Raw genomic sequence first — 15,144 nt, 5'->3', positions numbered from 1 at the left:
AACCTTTCTAGAACTGTATTATAGGGAGTGGAAAGCTGGGATTTTGGATTAATCTGAGTGCGGATTGTCTTTTTTTCCACTCTTAGTCCCAACTTTGCTTTTGCATGTTCATTTCTGGTAAATGAGGAGTTTGCTGCGTTGGTCTGAGGCTGTTGTGTAGCTTACTGTGTGCGAATGAAATGCTGCTTGAAAAGCTTTGGCTAATGTCAGAGCCCTGAACTTGTGTTTATCCCCAAATTTCCTCCACGGCTCAGCTCCTGGTACTGGTTGCACATAATTTGTGTCAGACCTTGCAATCGATCTATTGCAACTTCTTTTGAATGCTGTTTGTAAAGTCAGTAAAAGGATTTATTTGAGCATAAACCATTCATAATCTGACACAAAATAGGGTAGGGGTCATGCTACAACAGCAGATTGTCATTATGTATTTATATATGTGTTTATATGTATGTATTGCAACAAGGTGGGTTTATTGGTAAAAGAAAGGTGTGAAACCTCCTGGCATAAGCATGGGGAGGGGATCAAGCAACTCTGACTTCTCACTTACTCTGGATGACCAGTAGCTTCAGGAAAAGTGCTTTTAAAGCTTCCTGCCTTCCATTTCTCCAGATAGAAGAGGGCATCTGAATTTCTCAGGCTCTTTTGAAACTGGTATTGTACTCACAAAGTCCTTCATGTGTAGCATCACTTGCTGCTTGCACTGCCAGTGAGTTTCCCATCTCAGCCCAGTGGTTTTGATCCTACTGAGGGGCTCAGTGCAGTTGGGAACACCTGGTTGTTGAGGATGGGATAGAGATACCCTCCTCTGTCCCTGCAGGACCTTTAGGTTTGTATATACACCCTATAGATACAGGAAGAACATCCTTCTTGTCCCTGTAACTGAGCCTTTAGTTCACTAAAATGCATCCACCTCTGTTACAGATGGCGACAGCTATTCAGTGGCATCATGGACAGTAGGTTTGGATAAGCCAAACCCAGGTGGCCCCATGGTAACATGGGCAAACACACTCTGCACTTGAGCTGGGCCAGAAAACTGCTGTGAGCATCCTGTTTCCTGGTGACAGGGGTCTGGGAAGCTTTAAGGGCTGTGAGCAGTTAATGCTGTGTTGAGTTTCCAAGGGTTTCCTTGAAAGATGAGACCTGCAGCCTCCCCCTCTTTCCTCCCCGGGAACAGGAGGTGACCATCTGGTAGCAGTTTAGAGAAAGGCAGCGCTCTCAAACGGTACCATTGTATGGTGTGAAATAACGGGGCCCTGGCTGCCCCGCTCCCATAAGGCTCTTATGTGTTGAAAAACCCAAGACCAGCTTTCTGTGCCTAAGCAAGCAAGCAAATGTAACCCTGGGGTCACGGCACCACGTGAGGGGCAGGGGATGCTTAATAGGAAGCAGTTGGGTGCTGTGGCCGCGATGGAGCCTCAGGCTCCGGTTGTGAAGCAGGTCCCGGAGGAGGCAGCATCCCTCACTGTTTATTTTGGTCTCCTCCTGAGCTCTGTGCATAGAGATTTCCTTGTATAAAGCATCCCCTCGACTGTTACTTGGGTATTCCATTTAAAAAGGGAAGAAAGAAGGAGCAGATGTTCCCTCCTTGACCCTTCCTGGATTCCATGGGGTGCCTGAAACTGGTCTGTGGAGTGGGATGAGCTGTGGTGGATGGCATGCTGTGTAACCCTGGTGCTTCCCACCAGGAGATGTGGAGCCCTTGGGCAGAAGCCAGCACCCTCTATAGCATCTAGGCACCCTTGGCTTGGCTGGGACCCCCAAGGAGGGACTCGCCTTCTGGGAGAGAAGCATGTAGATAGGAGGCCCTGGCCATGACACTTGGTTGTGGCTCCTCTGGAAAAATCTTGGCTGTTTTATGAGCTATTGGGATTTGAACCAGACCTCTGCCTTCTCTTCCCAATTTGCAAGGTCCCTAAAGAGCAGCATTAACTGGTGGCGTGTTACCTGCTGGTGCCTGGCTGTGGGGTGGCTGGGAGGATGCAGTAGCCACACTGTGCAGACATCTCCAGCGCTGCAGCACACAATAGAAAGAGACATGAATATTTTGCTACTTCTCAAGCCCTGTGCCTGCGTGGGGAGTGTTCAAGCCTGGGATGAAAACATTCATTTCTTTCCCAAAGTGCCTGGTTGGCAGGGACCACATTTAGGTGAAGATTGTGTGTTTGCAGGAGCTGCTGCCATTGTGGACAGCCAGTATTGCTGCCTGCAGCCAGTGCTATCTCAGAAAGCCTGTGCCTCTCTCATCTGCCAGGGCCATGGTTGTGTGATGCTGAGCATAATGCCACTACTTCAAGAGTAAGGTGCAAAAGTCTGCTCCCCAAAGGGACACTGCAGGGAGCAGTTCCCAGCCAAGGCATGATGCTTCTGGGCAGAGATTGGCAGGGGAAGAGGTTACATCTTTATTTGGGAAATCTTATTTTGGGGCTTTCCCTTCAGTGAGAGGGGAGATGCCGCCTTCAGCAATGGTGGATTGAGCCAGAGCTGCCTGAATTGGTTTGGAATCAGTTAAAAGGAAGCGGGTGTTGATGGTAGCACCGTTTTGTGCTCACACCCCATGGTGCACACACCTCCACAGGAAGAGGAGGAAAGAGGCACCTCTGCCTCTTTCCCTGCCTGCTGCCTCCAGCACCAGCCAGCGGATCAGATGCTGCTGGTGGGGATGGGGAAGCCCTGCTGGTCCTGAAAATCACCTGGAAAATTACAGAATGGGGATAACCCTGCAGCGAGTCCATCCTGGGCCCTGCTCGGGGCTGGGACACCTTGGCCCAGGGTGTCAGGGACATGTGGCCCTGGAGCCCCACAGGGACCTAAGGGATTAGCCACAACTGCTGGGGTAGGACCCAGCACTGCGGGGTGGGAGCGGGGTACGGGCTCTGCAGCTCTGCCCTGCCTTCGGCTCCTGTTGTTGTAGTGGATCCGCCAGCTTCCCTGCAGGAAGCCAGGAGGAGGGTCATTGGAGCAGAGGCTGTTTACTTTCCTTTCTTGGCTCTGGGCAGGACAGGCTATTTTTAAGCTTTTTCTCTGTTTTTGAGAGTTGTTTTGCTTCCTGAGGTCCTTCTCTCTTTGTGCAAGGAGCAGGAGAGAGGCAATGCTGAGCAGAGGAGCTGCAGCCGTGCACTAAGGGGCACCACTATTGAAGGTGGCATCCCTGAGGATCGTGTTTGTGGCTGCAGGTCTCTGTCTTGGAGGTGGAAACGCAAACCCTGTTAGTCACAGGCCCCCTCCTATCTCATGCCTGGGGTGTTTGACCTTCTCCAGACCATGCTGGACTCAGGGCAGGGGCCACATGTGCCAGCAGGACAAGCTGGGTAGTGAAATCCCTGTGCAACCAGGACATCCCATCCTGCAGAGAGAGCCATGGCAGGGAAGCTCTCAGGTTGTCTCCTGGCAAATCATTGACACTGTTGGGGAGGGAATGCCACTGGAACCTGGGGATCCTTGTGATCTTGCTGTCAGGAACTGCCAAGCCATTTCTAACCCTAACATGGGGTGATAGTTCCTTGCCCAGCCCCCTGGTACCTCCTTACTACCTGTTGGGACCGCAGCTGGCATGACTGGATGTCTCCTGTGGTGTAATTGTGTTTTTTCAGCTCTTCCTTAGGCTTTTTGAACCCCTTTGTGTCTGGGCTTTGACCTTTTTCTCCTTTCTGCAGCAGGGCCCAGAAAGACCTGGAGAAAAGCCATTTTTGGGTGTTATATTCAGTCCAGCCCTTCGATAAGGCAGGGGATGGCTGTGCTCCAGAAAGACTGTGCTGGTGGTGTTGGGCAGGTTTACCCTGGGCTTGGGGCACTTGGAGAAGTCTGAAGTCAAAAGAAAGGGCCATGTGCAGCAGCTCCAGCAATGCCATCAAGTGACCTACCACTCAGTCACCGCTGCCACCGTTTCTTTAGCAGTAGCAAGTGGCATCAGAGGAGCTGAGATGATGGAGGTGATTCACGCCATGAACCCTGCACGTTCATCCAGAGCTCATTATTGGGTCAAAAAGAAATGCCCAAACCACTTGGTACTGAGAAATTTCCAGGGTGATGTTCATTAGGGAAAGATGCTTGACACTGTTTCCTTTGCTGTTGGGTTCCTTAAGAGCATTTTGCTTCAAACTGTTCCTCCAGATGCATTTGTTGTGAGGTTATTGGGCTGCTTTGTTGAAGGAAATAAATGGAGGCTGAGCTGAAGGAGTGATGAGCAGGTTTTAAAAGCCTGATGTGGACACAACTGAGACCCCATCCATTGGGTTGATGGCAGTGCCTGGCCAGGCTGTGTCCTCCACTGCTCTTGCCCGCCTGGTGCTGCTCAAGGCCAGGGAAAGGCTCCCCATTAGGTTGCCCCTTCCTCTCTCTTTGTTTTCCTGCAGAATGCAAGCTGGGCTTGGCTGGTGCATTGTTTTAAACTGGGGATTTCAGGGAAAAAATAGCTAAAATGTTATTTTCTGCATTAAGGGTGTGATGGAGAAGGAAGATGATAGAAAAGTCTGTGCTGGAAAGTCTGAGCTCCAGCTCGGTTTTGGAGATGTGAGAGTTATGGACACGTTGGAAAAGCTGTCAAATGTGGGTTTTTTCTGAATTAATTGTTCTGGGGGTGCTGAGAACTGAGACTTAGGCACAGACCTGCAGTGCAGAAGATGTGCCAAGCACAGACTGCAGGGCAGAGATTGCTGCAGGGAGCATCTCTCCTCTGCAAGTGGTTGGTGACGTGGCTGGGAGAGCTCATTGTGATTCATAAAACAGAACACATAAAATGGAGGAAAAACATCTTTATTTTACTTCACTGCCTCCCTCCTTCCTTCTACCAATGTCTGGATATTTTGGAGATGCAGGACAGACCTTCCTGTGTGGCTTGTCCAACATGAGAGCCCCAGCTCCAGGGGTCTCTATTTCCTTACCATCTCCTTTGGGAGCTGCTGCCGTGGGATGGGGCCACCGCTGTCCCCAGCTCCTGCTGCCCAGGATGGGATGGAAGCACTGCCTGTCCTGCCTGGAGCAGCGGGTGTCAGCAGCTGCGTTTGCAATTGCTGGTGGAGCAGAGCCACATGGACATCCTCCGTTCCACCAGCTGGACACAGCCGTGCCAGATGGCTCCTCTCCAAGGAGGATGTGTCTGAGGGATGGAGGGTCCCTGGGCCCCCTGGCCCTGCCCGGGGGGTCAGAGTAGCCCGATGGAGCAGAGGAGATGCTCCCTGTATGGTGGCTCTTCTCCAGCTCCACCCCAGGGGTGGATGGACATGCCGGCATGAGGGAAGGCTGTGCTCCAGTCTTTCCCCCTTCTCCTGGTACCTGGAGTGATCTCAAGTCCAGGGGTTTAAAGGCTAAATCTTACTGATATTATCCCTCTGATGTGAGGGATGGGTGGATTCATCACTGATGCTTGTACTGGTTGTTAGCAGCTTGGCTGTCATCACGCTGAGGCTGTCACTGTGTGGCTCAGCCTCGCCTCATGGGGACTGCTTTGGGACCTTGGGGCTGTGCCTCATCCTGCCCCAACCCTGTGCCTGCCTGGGTACTGTGGGGCACGGAGGGGTATGGGTAGCCTGTGGTGTTTGGATGGGATCCAGTGGTGGTTCTCTGCATTTCCCCCCCTTCCTGTGAAGTTTTGCCTTTTGTTTCCACCTGGCTTCTGGGCTTAAAGGCATCTACTTCTTCGAAGAGGACTGGCTGGGTTTGGGAAGGGCTGTCTGGGAGACACGTGGATCTCCAGGCATGAACCAGGTCATGGTCAGGCAGCTACTGGCCCTTGACTGCCTAGCTGGGATGGGAGCATCACTGCACGGATGGAGGCTTCCTTCAGTGGTGCTTTGTGCACCCAAGCTGAGGTCTGACACCAGTGTCCCTCCAGTTTCCATTGACATGCTCCTGGCATGGGATGCTTGGGGGATTCTTTCATATGTAGCCTGCCCAGCCAGGGAGCTCTGTGTGCTGAGGGGGACCCTTGTGATGGGCAGAGCTGAATGATGGCCACTTGTCTGAGTGCTGCTCCGCTGTGCAGGGTTCCTGTGTGTCTGCTCTACTGCAGCTGGGGCAGATCCTGCGCAGTGCTGGGGCTCGGTGAAGGCAGCACCACTGCCTATTCAAGTGTAAATCAGAACATCCAATCTGATGCTGCATCCGTCTCTCTTTGCCTGCTAACTTCTCCGCTAGTAAAATGGGGATGATGATGTTTAGATTTTAGGATGTCCCGAAGGCCTCCCAGTTGGCCTCTTCCTTGTATCGGGGTCTCATGTCAGTGTTCTCAAAGCACTTCAGTCTTTGGCAGAGATGATCTCTAGGTTTGATTTTAAGGATATGAGCTTCTGTGGTTGACATCTTTGGTTTTCTTGCTGCATTTAAAGGGATTTGGTGCTCTCCTGGGATTGTTTTCCTGTTCCCAGCTTGGATTTTCCTGGCAGCACTCACTGGGAAGCCTGTGCTTATCTGAACATCCTTCAGATGTGAGAAAAGGAGGGGTTAGGAGTTGAAGCAGTGGCTGCCCCCGAGTCCTGTGCTGTGCTCTGTTGTGCTGCACTGGGGCCCTCTGCTCCCCTCTGAGCATGCACGGGATGAGGGCAGCGAGGAGATGGTTTCTACTCTGGGGTTGAATTTCCTGGCTCTGGTTCCAGTTTTGTTACTGGGTTTATAACTTGTCTGAAGAGGCAGAGCTTGGCCCTCAGTCTCCAATGCTTTAAATGGCATTGTGAACCCCCAGGTGAAGGAGTAGAAATGGGATTATGAGCCTCACACAATGCCTCTAAGTTTCTCTTGAGATGCTCAGGTGGGAGGTAACTAAATTCTGAACTCCTTTTCATGTTTTTCAGCTCTGAAAAGATCTTTTGAGGTCGAGGAGGTAGATCAGTCTTCAAATTCCTCCACCCCACAACGACGGACCCCGAACCCTCTCCTCAGGTCCGCCGTATCCAGCTCCACACAGAAGTTTCAGGAACTCGGTGCCAGGAATTCGGAGCCACCTGCCCGACATGCGGACCCCACAAGCCAAAGATCACCCAAGCCCTCTCTGAGGAGAGTGGAGCTCTCCGGACCCAAACTGCCTGAGCCGGTGTCCAGAAGAACAGAAATCTCCATTGACATCTCATCCAAGCAGGTGGAGAACTCCACCTCAGGGCTGTCAAGGTTTGGCCTCAAAAGAGCAGATGTGCTGGGGCACAAACCCCCCGAGCCCACCCCAAGGAGGACTGAGATCACCCTCGGCAAGCCCCAGGAGCCAGGTCTGCGGAGGGTAGAAGCGCCTCCATCAAAGATCCCCGAGATGCCCCAGCGAAGAGCCGAGGTGGCCAATGTTCCTGTGCCCGACACGGCCACCAAGCGCGTGGAAATTCAGGTAGCCAAGGCCACCGAGGTGCCAGCCCCACCAGCGCGGCAAGTGGAGAGCTCAGAGCCTCCCCTGGCCACCCAGCCTCCCCAGGCAGAGCCAAAGCCACAGCCTGTGCCAATGGAGAGCCCACCAAAGAGAGAAGAAGGTGAGTACAGCTCTGGGCAGCTGCTTGGGTGAGATGCTGGCTGAGGCTCGGAGCTCATGCAGGGATGCTGAGCATTGGGTTCTGCTCATTCAGCTCCAGTGGTGATGCCTTTTAAGGGTGGCCGTGGATCTGTGCTCAGATGTGTCACATACATGGTTGTTATCTTTGGGTTTATCCTGGCTGAAAGAACTGTCAGTTTGAATAAAAAATGCTATCAAGCCTATATGGAGATTAAAAAGAAAATGCCAAAAGCCTGGGTGCTGGCAGAAGATGACAGTTCTGCCAGCTCAGGCCCAATGTGCAGACCAAGCTGCCTGTACAGCATCTAGAACAGGCTCTGAGGTGCTGGAGAGGCGGTGGTTGTGGAAATGTGATGGTTTGTTGTTCAGCATTGAAGTGTGTGGTGGTTGTGATGGTTTGTTGTTTAGTGTTGTTGCTTATGGTTGTGGGCAGAAAGCGCCTCGTCATTAGGAGGAGTCAGTGTTTTCTTGGCCGTGGAGCCAAAGTCTAATAGCATCATGGACCAGAGCCACTATTAAACTGGAGCCCTGGCTTATATTAGCTCTCTTTTTTGATTAATCCCATATTAAAGCCAGCTTCCCTCCCCCGCCAGCCTCATTTATTCTCCCTGATGTTTTGGATATTTCTTTTTTCCCTTCTTCTGGCCTGCTAATTATTTTTCCCATAACCCATGAGCTCTCTCCTGTGGGATGCAGCCGTTGGTTGGAGGGCACCACCTCTCACCCACCCCTGCCTCTCCCTGGGGTTATGGGATGGTGTGTGGTGGCCGAACCAGGACCTGGGAGGTCCATGCCTAGCCTCGGAGCAGGACCGCACGCTCTTGTCTCGCCCTGCCATGGGATAGTCCCTGCTCCTGCTCCATGGGCACAGTAGTCACAGGGCAGTAACGGGGTCTGTGGAGAGGCCAGGATTTGGTGTGTGTGCATGGTTTAAAATCAAACCAGGAGTCAGTGGTGGAGCTGATATTGAATTCAAGACTGAAGTGGGTTTCTCTCACTGTGCGCGTGTATGGCTTAGGTGTGGCTTTTCTGAGCTGGGTTTTAAAGAGTGGACAAATGCCTTCATCAAGTACCAGGTTGGTCCATCTCCAGCTAGGCATGGCTGAGCTCTAAGACCCAGCCCAGTGATGGGGTTCAGCCTGGGTCTCCCTTACGGGTTCTCTGTCCCCAGCTGCTGTGTGCGTGATGCACAGGAGGCCCATCTTCTCCCATTGATGGGTGCTCAGCCTCGTCCTGCTGGTTTTGGGCTGCTCTGAGCTTCCCAAGCTCTGAACCGAGGACAGTTGGGCGCTTTAAGAGCAAAAGACCATCTAAGCTGCTGAATCCCCCAGCTGCCCGGGGACAGGGACAGAGGGAGGCTCTTTGCATCAAAGGAACTCCAGAAGCCCAGGACAGCTGCTGGGGAGGAGTTTTACCCCAGAGCCCAGCTGTCTGGGGCCTGCCTTGCAGAGCGAGCCAGCCCTTGCTCCTCATACAAAAGGGGCTTTCAGTCTAAATGCCTCCAAGAAGAGGCAGGAGACCAAGTTGTAGGGGTAGGGAGGGCTTTGGCTCCTTCTCCCTCTGTCTCAGCATGCATGTACAGCTCAGGGTCGCTGCCGGAGCCTGTGTCCCCTTCCCAGTCATCTCCAGCCTTCTCCATCACCATGACTTGAGGCTCCCTGGACTGCTCTTGTGCAGGACCCTGTTGCAGAGCATTTCTCCCTTGGTCCACAACACCCACCCTGGGGTGATGCTGGGTGTGTGAATGGCATCTCTCCTTGTTGCTGGGAGACCTCAGAGAGCCCTGCAGGTGGATGCAGGCATGTTGTTGATGCTCACCAGCTCCACTGCAGCTCTGGCCCCACCACAGCCTCCTAAGTGAAAACCTGGGCTCCCTGATGTCTGCAGCAGAGACAATATCTGGTGTGAAGTCCTGCTCCCTCCTGCTGCTCCCAGGGTTTGGGGCACCCAAGAGGTGCTTCCATGGCACTGGATGCCCCTTGATCCCGATGCTCGGTGGCACTCCAGCACGAAAAGCTGAGCAGGGGATGCAGGCAGCTGCCTGTGCTGGGACCTGCCTTCCCCAGCTGCCGGCTCAGCTGCCTTGTCCTTAACCCCTTGTCCTGCTGCTGGAGGTATGCAGGAGAGTGTGTTGTGCAGGAAGAGGCTGGTGGGAGGAGAAGGGCAATGGCAGAGCTTGGCAGCTCAGAGCAAACCGCAAAGGAAAGGAGTAATTATAGCACTGAGCTTCGTTAAGGCGGCGTGGCTGGTGGCGTGGGCTGAGCCTGCTCCAGAGCCATGGTTCTCAAGGTGGAGCAGGGCAGGAGGTGTCTTCATGGGGCAGAAGAGCAAGAAATATTCCTCCCCATCCCTGTTCTCCCTCTCCTGTGCTCCCTGGGGAGCACTGGCTGTGCTTTTGCAGGTTTAACATGGAGTTGGGTCACTGGTGATAGGGAGATATGGGACGGAGGTGTGCATCATGGGTGTGATGTACCAGCACACCAGCATCCTGGGCAAAGCTGGACTTCGTGTCCCCATGGTGGCTGGTGCTGCCCAGCTGGGACAAGGAGATGTGATGGGATGACCAGGCAATGGAGATTGATATAGTCAGAGGCATCCAGAGAAATGTGAGCAGGGTTGTGTAGTGGCTGTAGGCAAGGGGAGAATATGCAAACGGCAGAAAGAGGCAGAAGCAATTGAAAATAAGCATTAAGTGGAAGGTGAGGGGAAGTGCTGGTTGTGACCCACAGCCTTGGGTGCTGCAGGATCTGTCTTCAGTGGGTAGAATTTACCTAAGTTCTGCCTGGCAGCTGGGTCCTGCTTTGGTGACCCTGCCTGGTGCTGCAGCCACCAGGTGCTGGCTTGCTTAGCCCCCATCACCTCCTGCTTCTGACCCTCTTCTTCCTCCCTGGTTATTCTGGAGCAGCAGCTTTGTCTGGGATGTTCTTCATGGCCCTGGGCAGGGGGGCAACCTCACAGATCTGCTTTCCATTGCATGCTGCTGAGCAAGGAGAGGAAAGGGGAATCGTTTTGGGAGCAGCAATACTTCATCCAGACACATCCGCCAGCTCTTCACAAAGGAGGGATCTTGAGGGCTCCTCCCGAGCTGGATGCAGGACAGGTGAATCCTCACAAAGAGCCTCATTGAGTCCATCGTGGCTAATCCTGCCATGTCCTCCTGCCTCAGCATCCCCTCCCACTGGTGCCTTCTGTCGCTGATGCTGGTGTTGTGCATGTGTGGTTGAACATTTGCTCTTCTGTTGCTCCTCATGCCTTGCAGTGCGGTGGCACTCAGGTTTGAGAAGTGGTGGCAAAAACATTTTTGGTCCTAGAAGAGTTAATGTTTTCCACTTTGGTTTAATAGTTCCTCTCTGCTCCCCCCCAGTCTGAACCCGTTTGTATTTGTGGTGAAGGGTCAGTTCTGGGATCTCAGGTGATGGATTAGAAACAACTCCAGATGAGAAGCGAAAGGTGGTTTGGTCTGATGATCCTTTTTCTCTCCCCACAACCTGCCATGGTCACGTTGCCCAGGACCCTGGGGACAGCATGCTGCAGTGAGGTGGGCTCTCCACCACGGCTCTGCTGCCTGCTCCTGCCCTCACCCCATTGTCCTACTCTTAGCAACTGGTAGGGCCACAGTTCTCCCTCGTAGTCCTTCCTTGAAAGGATGCTCTGGAATTTGTTCAGAGAAATCAAAGCAGATACAATGAATAATGGGAACGTTCACCTAAAACAGAGTCTTGACCTTCCTCTCCAATAGCTGTGTCCCACTGTGGTGATGTGCAAAAACTGTCTGAACCATCTCTGAGCTTTCAGCTTTTTTGGAGTCTTTGTCCCATCGCTGCCTGATGCTCCCCTTTGAGCCATGCAGGGTGCCAGGTGCCCCTTAAAAAGCAGTAAGGGCGCCCCTCCTGTTCGGCTGTAGAACAAGCAGGGTGACATCAGGAGAGTGAAGCAATTCACCTTCTTTTCTTTATTACAATTACAATTCAACTCTTTTCTTTCCAGTCTTGGACCCCTCTGGAAAGCCTTTTCTTTAGAACTTGCTATTTTAGAGGCTTCCTTAGAGTTGAGCTAAAACTTTAAAAAAATAGAAAAAAAAAACCAAACCCCAACCCAACCCAAAAACTTTCAGATCCACTGAGCTGTTTGTTTGCAAAGGCCATATCCAAAAACCAGGGATGCACTGCTGTGTGCTGGGGGCTGCAGCCCTGTTCCCCCCAAACCAGCCTCAAGCCTCCATCCTGCAAGGGATGCGTGGGGTTGAAGAAGCAAAACCACCCAAGCCTTGGGGCCACTTTTGTTGTGTGCTGCCCTGTGAGGGTGATGGGGCTAGGCTGCCTTGCTGGAGCTGAGGTTGGAGGGATTTGGCTGACTGTTAACACAGCAACCCTCCCCACAGCGAATGAAGAGGCCAGGGCTAAGTGGAGATGCAGTGAGTAATCATTTCCAGCTCCCCAGGCTGCACTGCAATTTGACTGTACAAAAAGATTAAAACTGTAGGGAAACATTTACTTAAAACCAGCTGACACATTTGGGCCAGATTACGGGTAGTCTTGTTCTTGTTGTTGTAGTTGTTTTTAATGGGGAAGTGTCTACAGCCCAAGATACCAAATGGAGAGGCTGAGTGGGAAGCACAGAGTCCCAGTTTGGGAACTCAAGAGCCAAAAATGAGATAATCTGGAAAATTGGAGACCTGCAGCACCAGTGACTTGGAATGAATGAGTGTGTATGAGGAGATGATTGTGTTCCATCGTGGGGACGCTGCCTGATCTAGGATGCCACGTGCATGGCCACCTGCCCTATGGAGGGCAGTGGAGGGGACTGGGTGCTTTCTGCTTTCCCCTTCCCTCCATGTGCTCTGTTGCTGTCCTTGCAGGCACCTCAGTTCCTTTTGGGGTGATTCTGGGCACTGTGGATGTCGGGAAGCGGTGGTACTCCTGCTGCACATCTTTGCCCTCCGGGAATGCTGTTCCCAAGCTCATTACATTGTGTTCAGCTCTGGTCACATTGGCATTCCTTGTGTCTGTGTGGGCACAGTTCATGTGGATGCCGTCAGGGTCCGCGTGGGTGCTGCAGCCTCAGTGCAGGCAGCCAGAGGTGCAGTCACATGGAGAATTCATTTGCCCTGTTGGAAGTCCCTGAGGGCCCATAGGAAAAGCAGTGATCTCCCCAGTGGAGATTCATTATGCGAAAGAATAGTTTCCCATAGGAAACATTACAGTTCCCACTTCCCTTCCCTGCCTCATGTCGTTTGAGACCAAGAGAGGGCAAACCCAATGGATGCTGAGCTGCAGAGTCCTCCTTGGCACTGTGCTGAACGACCTAGCAGATCTCTTCCATGGCTAGGTTGGGTCTGAGGGCTCAGTTGTGCATCCATGTCACTGCTCCTGAACCTTGCAGGAGGCATCTCGGGCTGTACTTGTCTCTGTAGAGGCCAAAGCCTCCCGTTCCCAGCAGAAGGTGATGAGCTGCATGGCAGCTCGCTGCAGGCTGGTGGGGTCTGTGCTCGCTGTGCTGGGGTATGAGCCCTGTGCAGCTCCAGGACCCTCCTGGCTCTGCACCTCTATCCATGCAGCCTGGGGCAGGCACTGGGCAGAGAGGTGCCTCTGCTGCTCTGAAAACACAAGAGAGCACTCCTGCCTGCTGGTGGATTTATGTATGGGTAAGTGATGCTGGAAGGCGATGGGAGATGCAGCCCCAGCTGAGGGTGGCGTGTATGAGCCAGACCCAAGAGTTTCTCTGTTTATCTTGTGGTATTTGCATGTCTGGAGCCCATGGCAGTCGTGCTGGGGAGCATGCTCCCCGCCCATCAACTCCTCTGGCATCCTCAAGCTTTCTCACATTTAGTTTAATCATCCTACAGGCTGATAAGGGAAATAAAATCTGTTATCTTGACAAAGATAAAACAAAGAGTTTGCTTTGATCTCCTGCAGTAAGGCCTGGCCACTCTTTTTGTGACTTCTCAGCTGTCTGCTGGGGGAGGGAAGTGATGGCAATGGTGATGAACCTTCTGCAGTTAAGAAATCATTTTCTTCTAAACTGTTTCTAGACCTCTGTCCCTGCCTGAGTGTTTCTGTTGGCCAGTGGTTGAAGAGACACCATAGGCTGGGTACAGTGCCAATTCTGTAAACTGTGCAAGAGGACTTGAGAAACTAAACTGAGATTATGGAGAGATAACTTTGTTTTGAGAAGATCAAACGTTGTTGTGAGCAAAAAAGATAACATGATGGCAAGCCAGTTGTGTTCTTTATTCCTCCAGCAAACAAACAGGCACACAGACACTTTTGCATTGTCCAAGATGCTGCAACGAAGCTGAAGTGAATGTGGCTATAAATGGAAGAAGCAGCTGGTCTTGGATTGCAGCCTGTGCTCAGACTTCTTTGGGCCCAGTTTTTCTTGCATCTGTTACAGGTTTTAAAGGAGGGACTTGAGGAGAAGGCTGCTCTCCTTCGGGTTAGTTGAATTTGGGCCATTCATTTTGTCAGTCTTCTGAATGTGTCTCTGAAGAAGTTCCCTGGATTTCTGCAGGGTCACGTGCATAAATAGTTCACTCTTGAATTCTTTCATTTTATCTTGGCATGAAGATAGTAGTAGCCATACTGAGAGACAAAGCTGGACCGAACGGTTTGGTCCAAACCATTTTGCAAACAACAAAACTTTGCAGATGTTTATGCATTTATAAAAAGCAAATAATTTTAACAAGCCATCTGAGGTTGCTGTGCCAGCCCGGGAGTGCCAGCATGGGGATTTTCAGTTGCTTGGTTCCTCCTTGACTTGTGTTGTCTGCAGTTTCTCCTGCGTAGAAGCAGTGGGTTGGATTTTGCATAGCAAAGGCAGTTTGTACAGCAGGAATGAAGAATGACTGAAATGAAGCATCTTTCATCACGAAGTTCAAAGCTAGTTGATGCTCTAGCAAATATGAGCATAACCTCAGATTTATGTTTAGCTTTTCAACCCAAGAGACAGTGTCCAGACTAAGTCTGAGCTGGGTGGTCTTACCAGCCCCTGGGTGTTCTCTGCATTCCGGGTCTGCAGAGGCTTTCTGCGGTGCAGCTCTCGCATGGTCCCTGGCTGGTATTTCCAAGGGTCCAAAAACATTTAGTGGGAGGTGAGCTCCTACCTCCTTTTGCTTCTCTGTGAATTCAACCTTTGCTTGCCTGTGAGCAAAACCTTTTGCAGGGAATGCTACCAATGGATCCCTTGCACGTGGCTTCAGCCATACATACTACATGGTGTTCACCCTGTCTTGCGAGAGGTGTCTGCGCTTGAACTAATCATCTGGATGTCTCCCTTAGGCTGGTGGGGATTGTGTCTTCAAAGGGTTTGTTTTCCTCTGCTGAATGTAAAGAGAGCCCGTGCAATCAGTTCAGCTGGGCATGTCTCCATTTGGACCAAATTTTACCCTCCTATATTATTTCCAGAGTCAAAAAGATGGAGGTGAAAAGGGATGCTGCGGCAGGACAGAACTGCGCAAGACACTAATCCCTTGTTATCAGTTGTGCTTGGCAGCCCCCAGCAAACCTGGTCCCCTTGTGTCAGCTTGTTCTGCAAACAGGTCATTGTGGACAATTATTTGCTTTAGAGTGAACGGGACAGACTGTCTTTGATGCTTATCGTAGTACTTAAACTTTTTATGATGGCTCTGTCTTTCCCCCTTCTCTTTCTCTCTTGCTGTGCATGGAGTGGGACAGACATTC

At 51.9% G+C, this 15,144-nt stretch overlaps 1 protein-coding gene across 4 annotated transcripts in view; it reads left to right on the top strand.

Moving 5' to 3' along the window:
• The window catches only part of SEPTIN9 (septin 9), a 138,293-nt gene that overhangs the window by 74,084 nt on the left and 49,065 nt on the right, over nucleotides 1–15,144 (top strand). For all 4 annotated transcript variants that reach the window (XM_030506184.1, XM_030506186.1, XM_030506183.1 and 1 more), the window contains one exon: nucleotides 6,786–7,445. In XM_030506184.1, the coding sequence (XP_030362044.1) occupies nucleotides 6,786–7,445 (660 nt within the window). The remainder of the gene's footprint in view (nucleotides 1–6,785; nucleotides 7,446–15,144) is intronic.

This window comes from Strigops habroptila, chromosome 14 (assembly GCF_004027225.2).
Source record: "Strigops habroptila isolate Jane chromosome 14, bStrHab1.2.pri, whole genome shotgun sequence".
Lineage (NCBI taxonomy): Eukaryota > Metazoa > Chordata > Aves > Psittaciformes > Psittacidae > Strigops > Strigops habroptila.
Note: the sequence above shows the minus strand (reverse complement) of the source record. Positions and strands in the feature narration are given on the sequence as shown.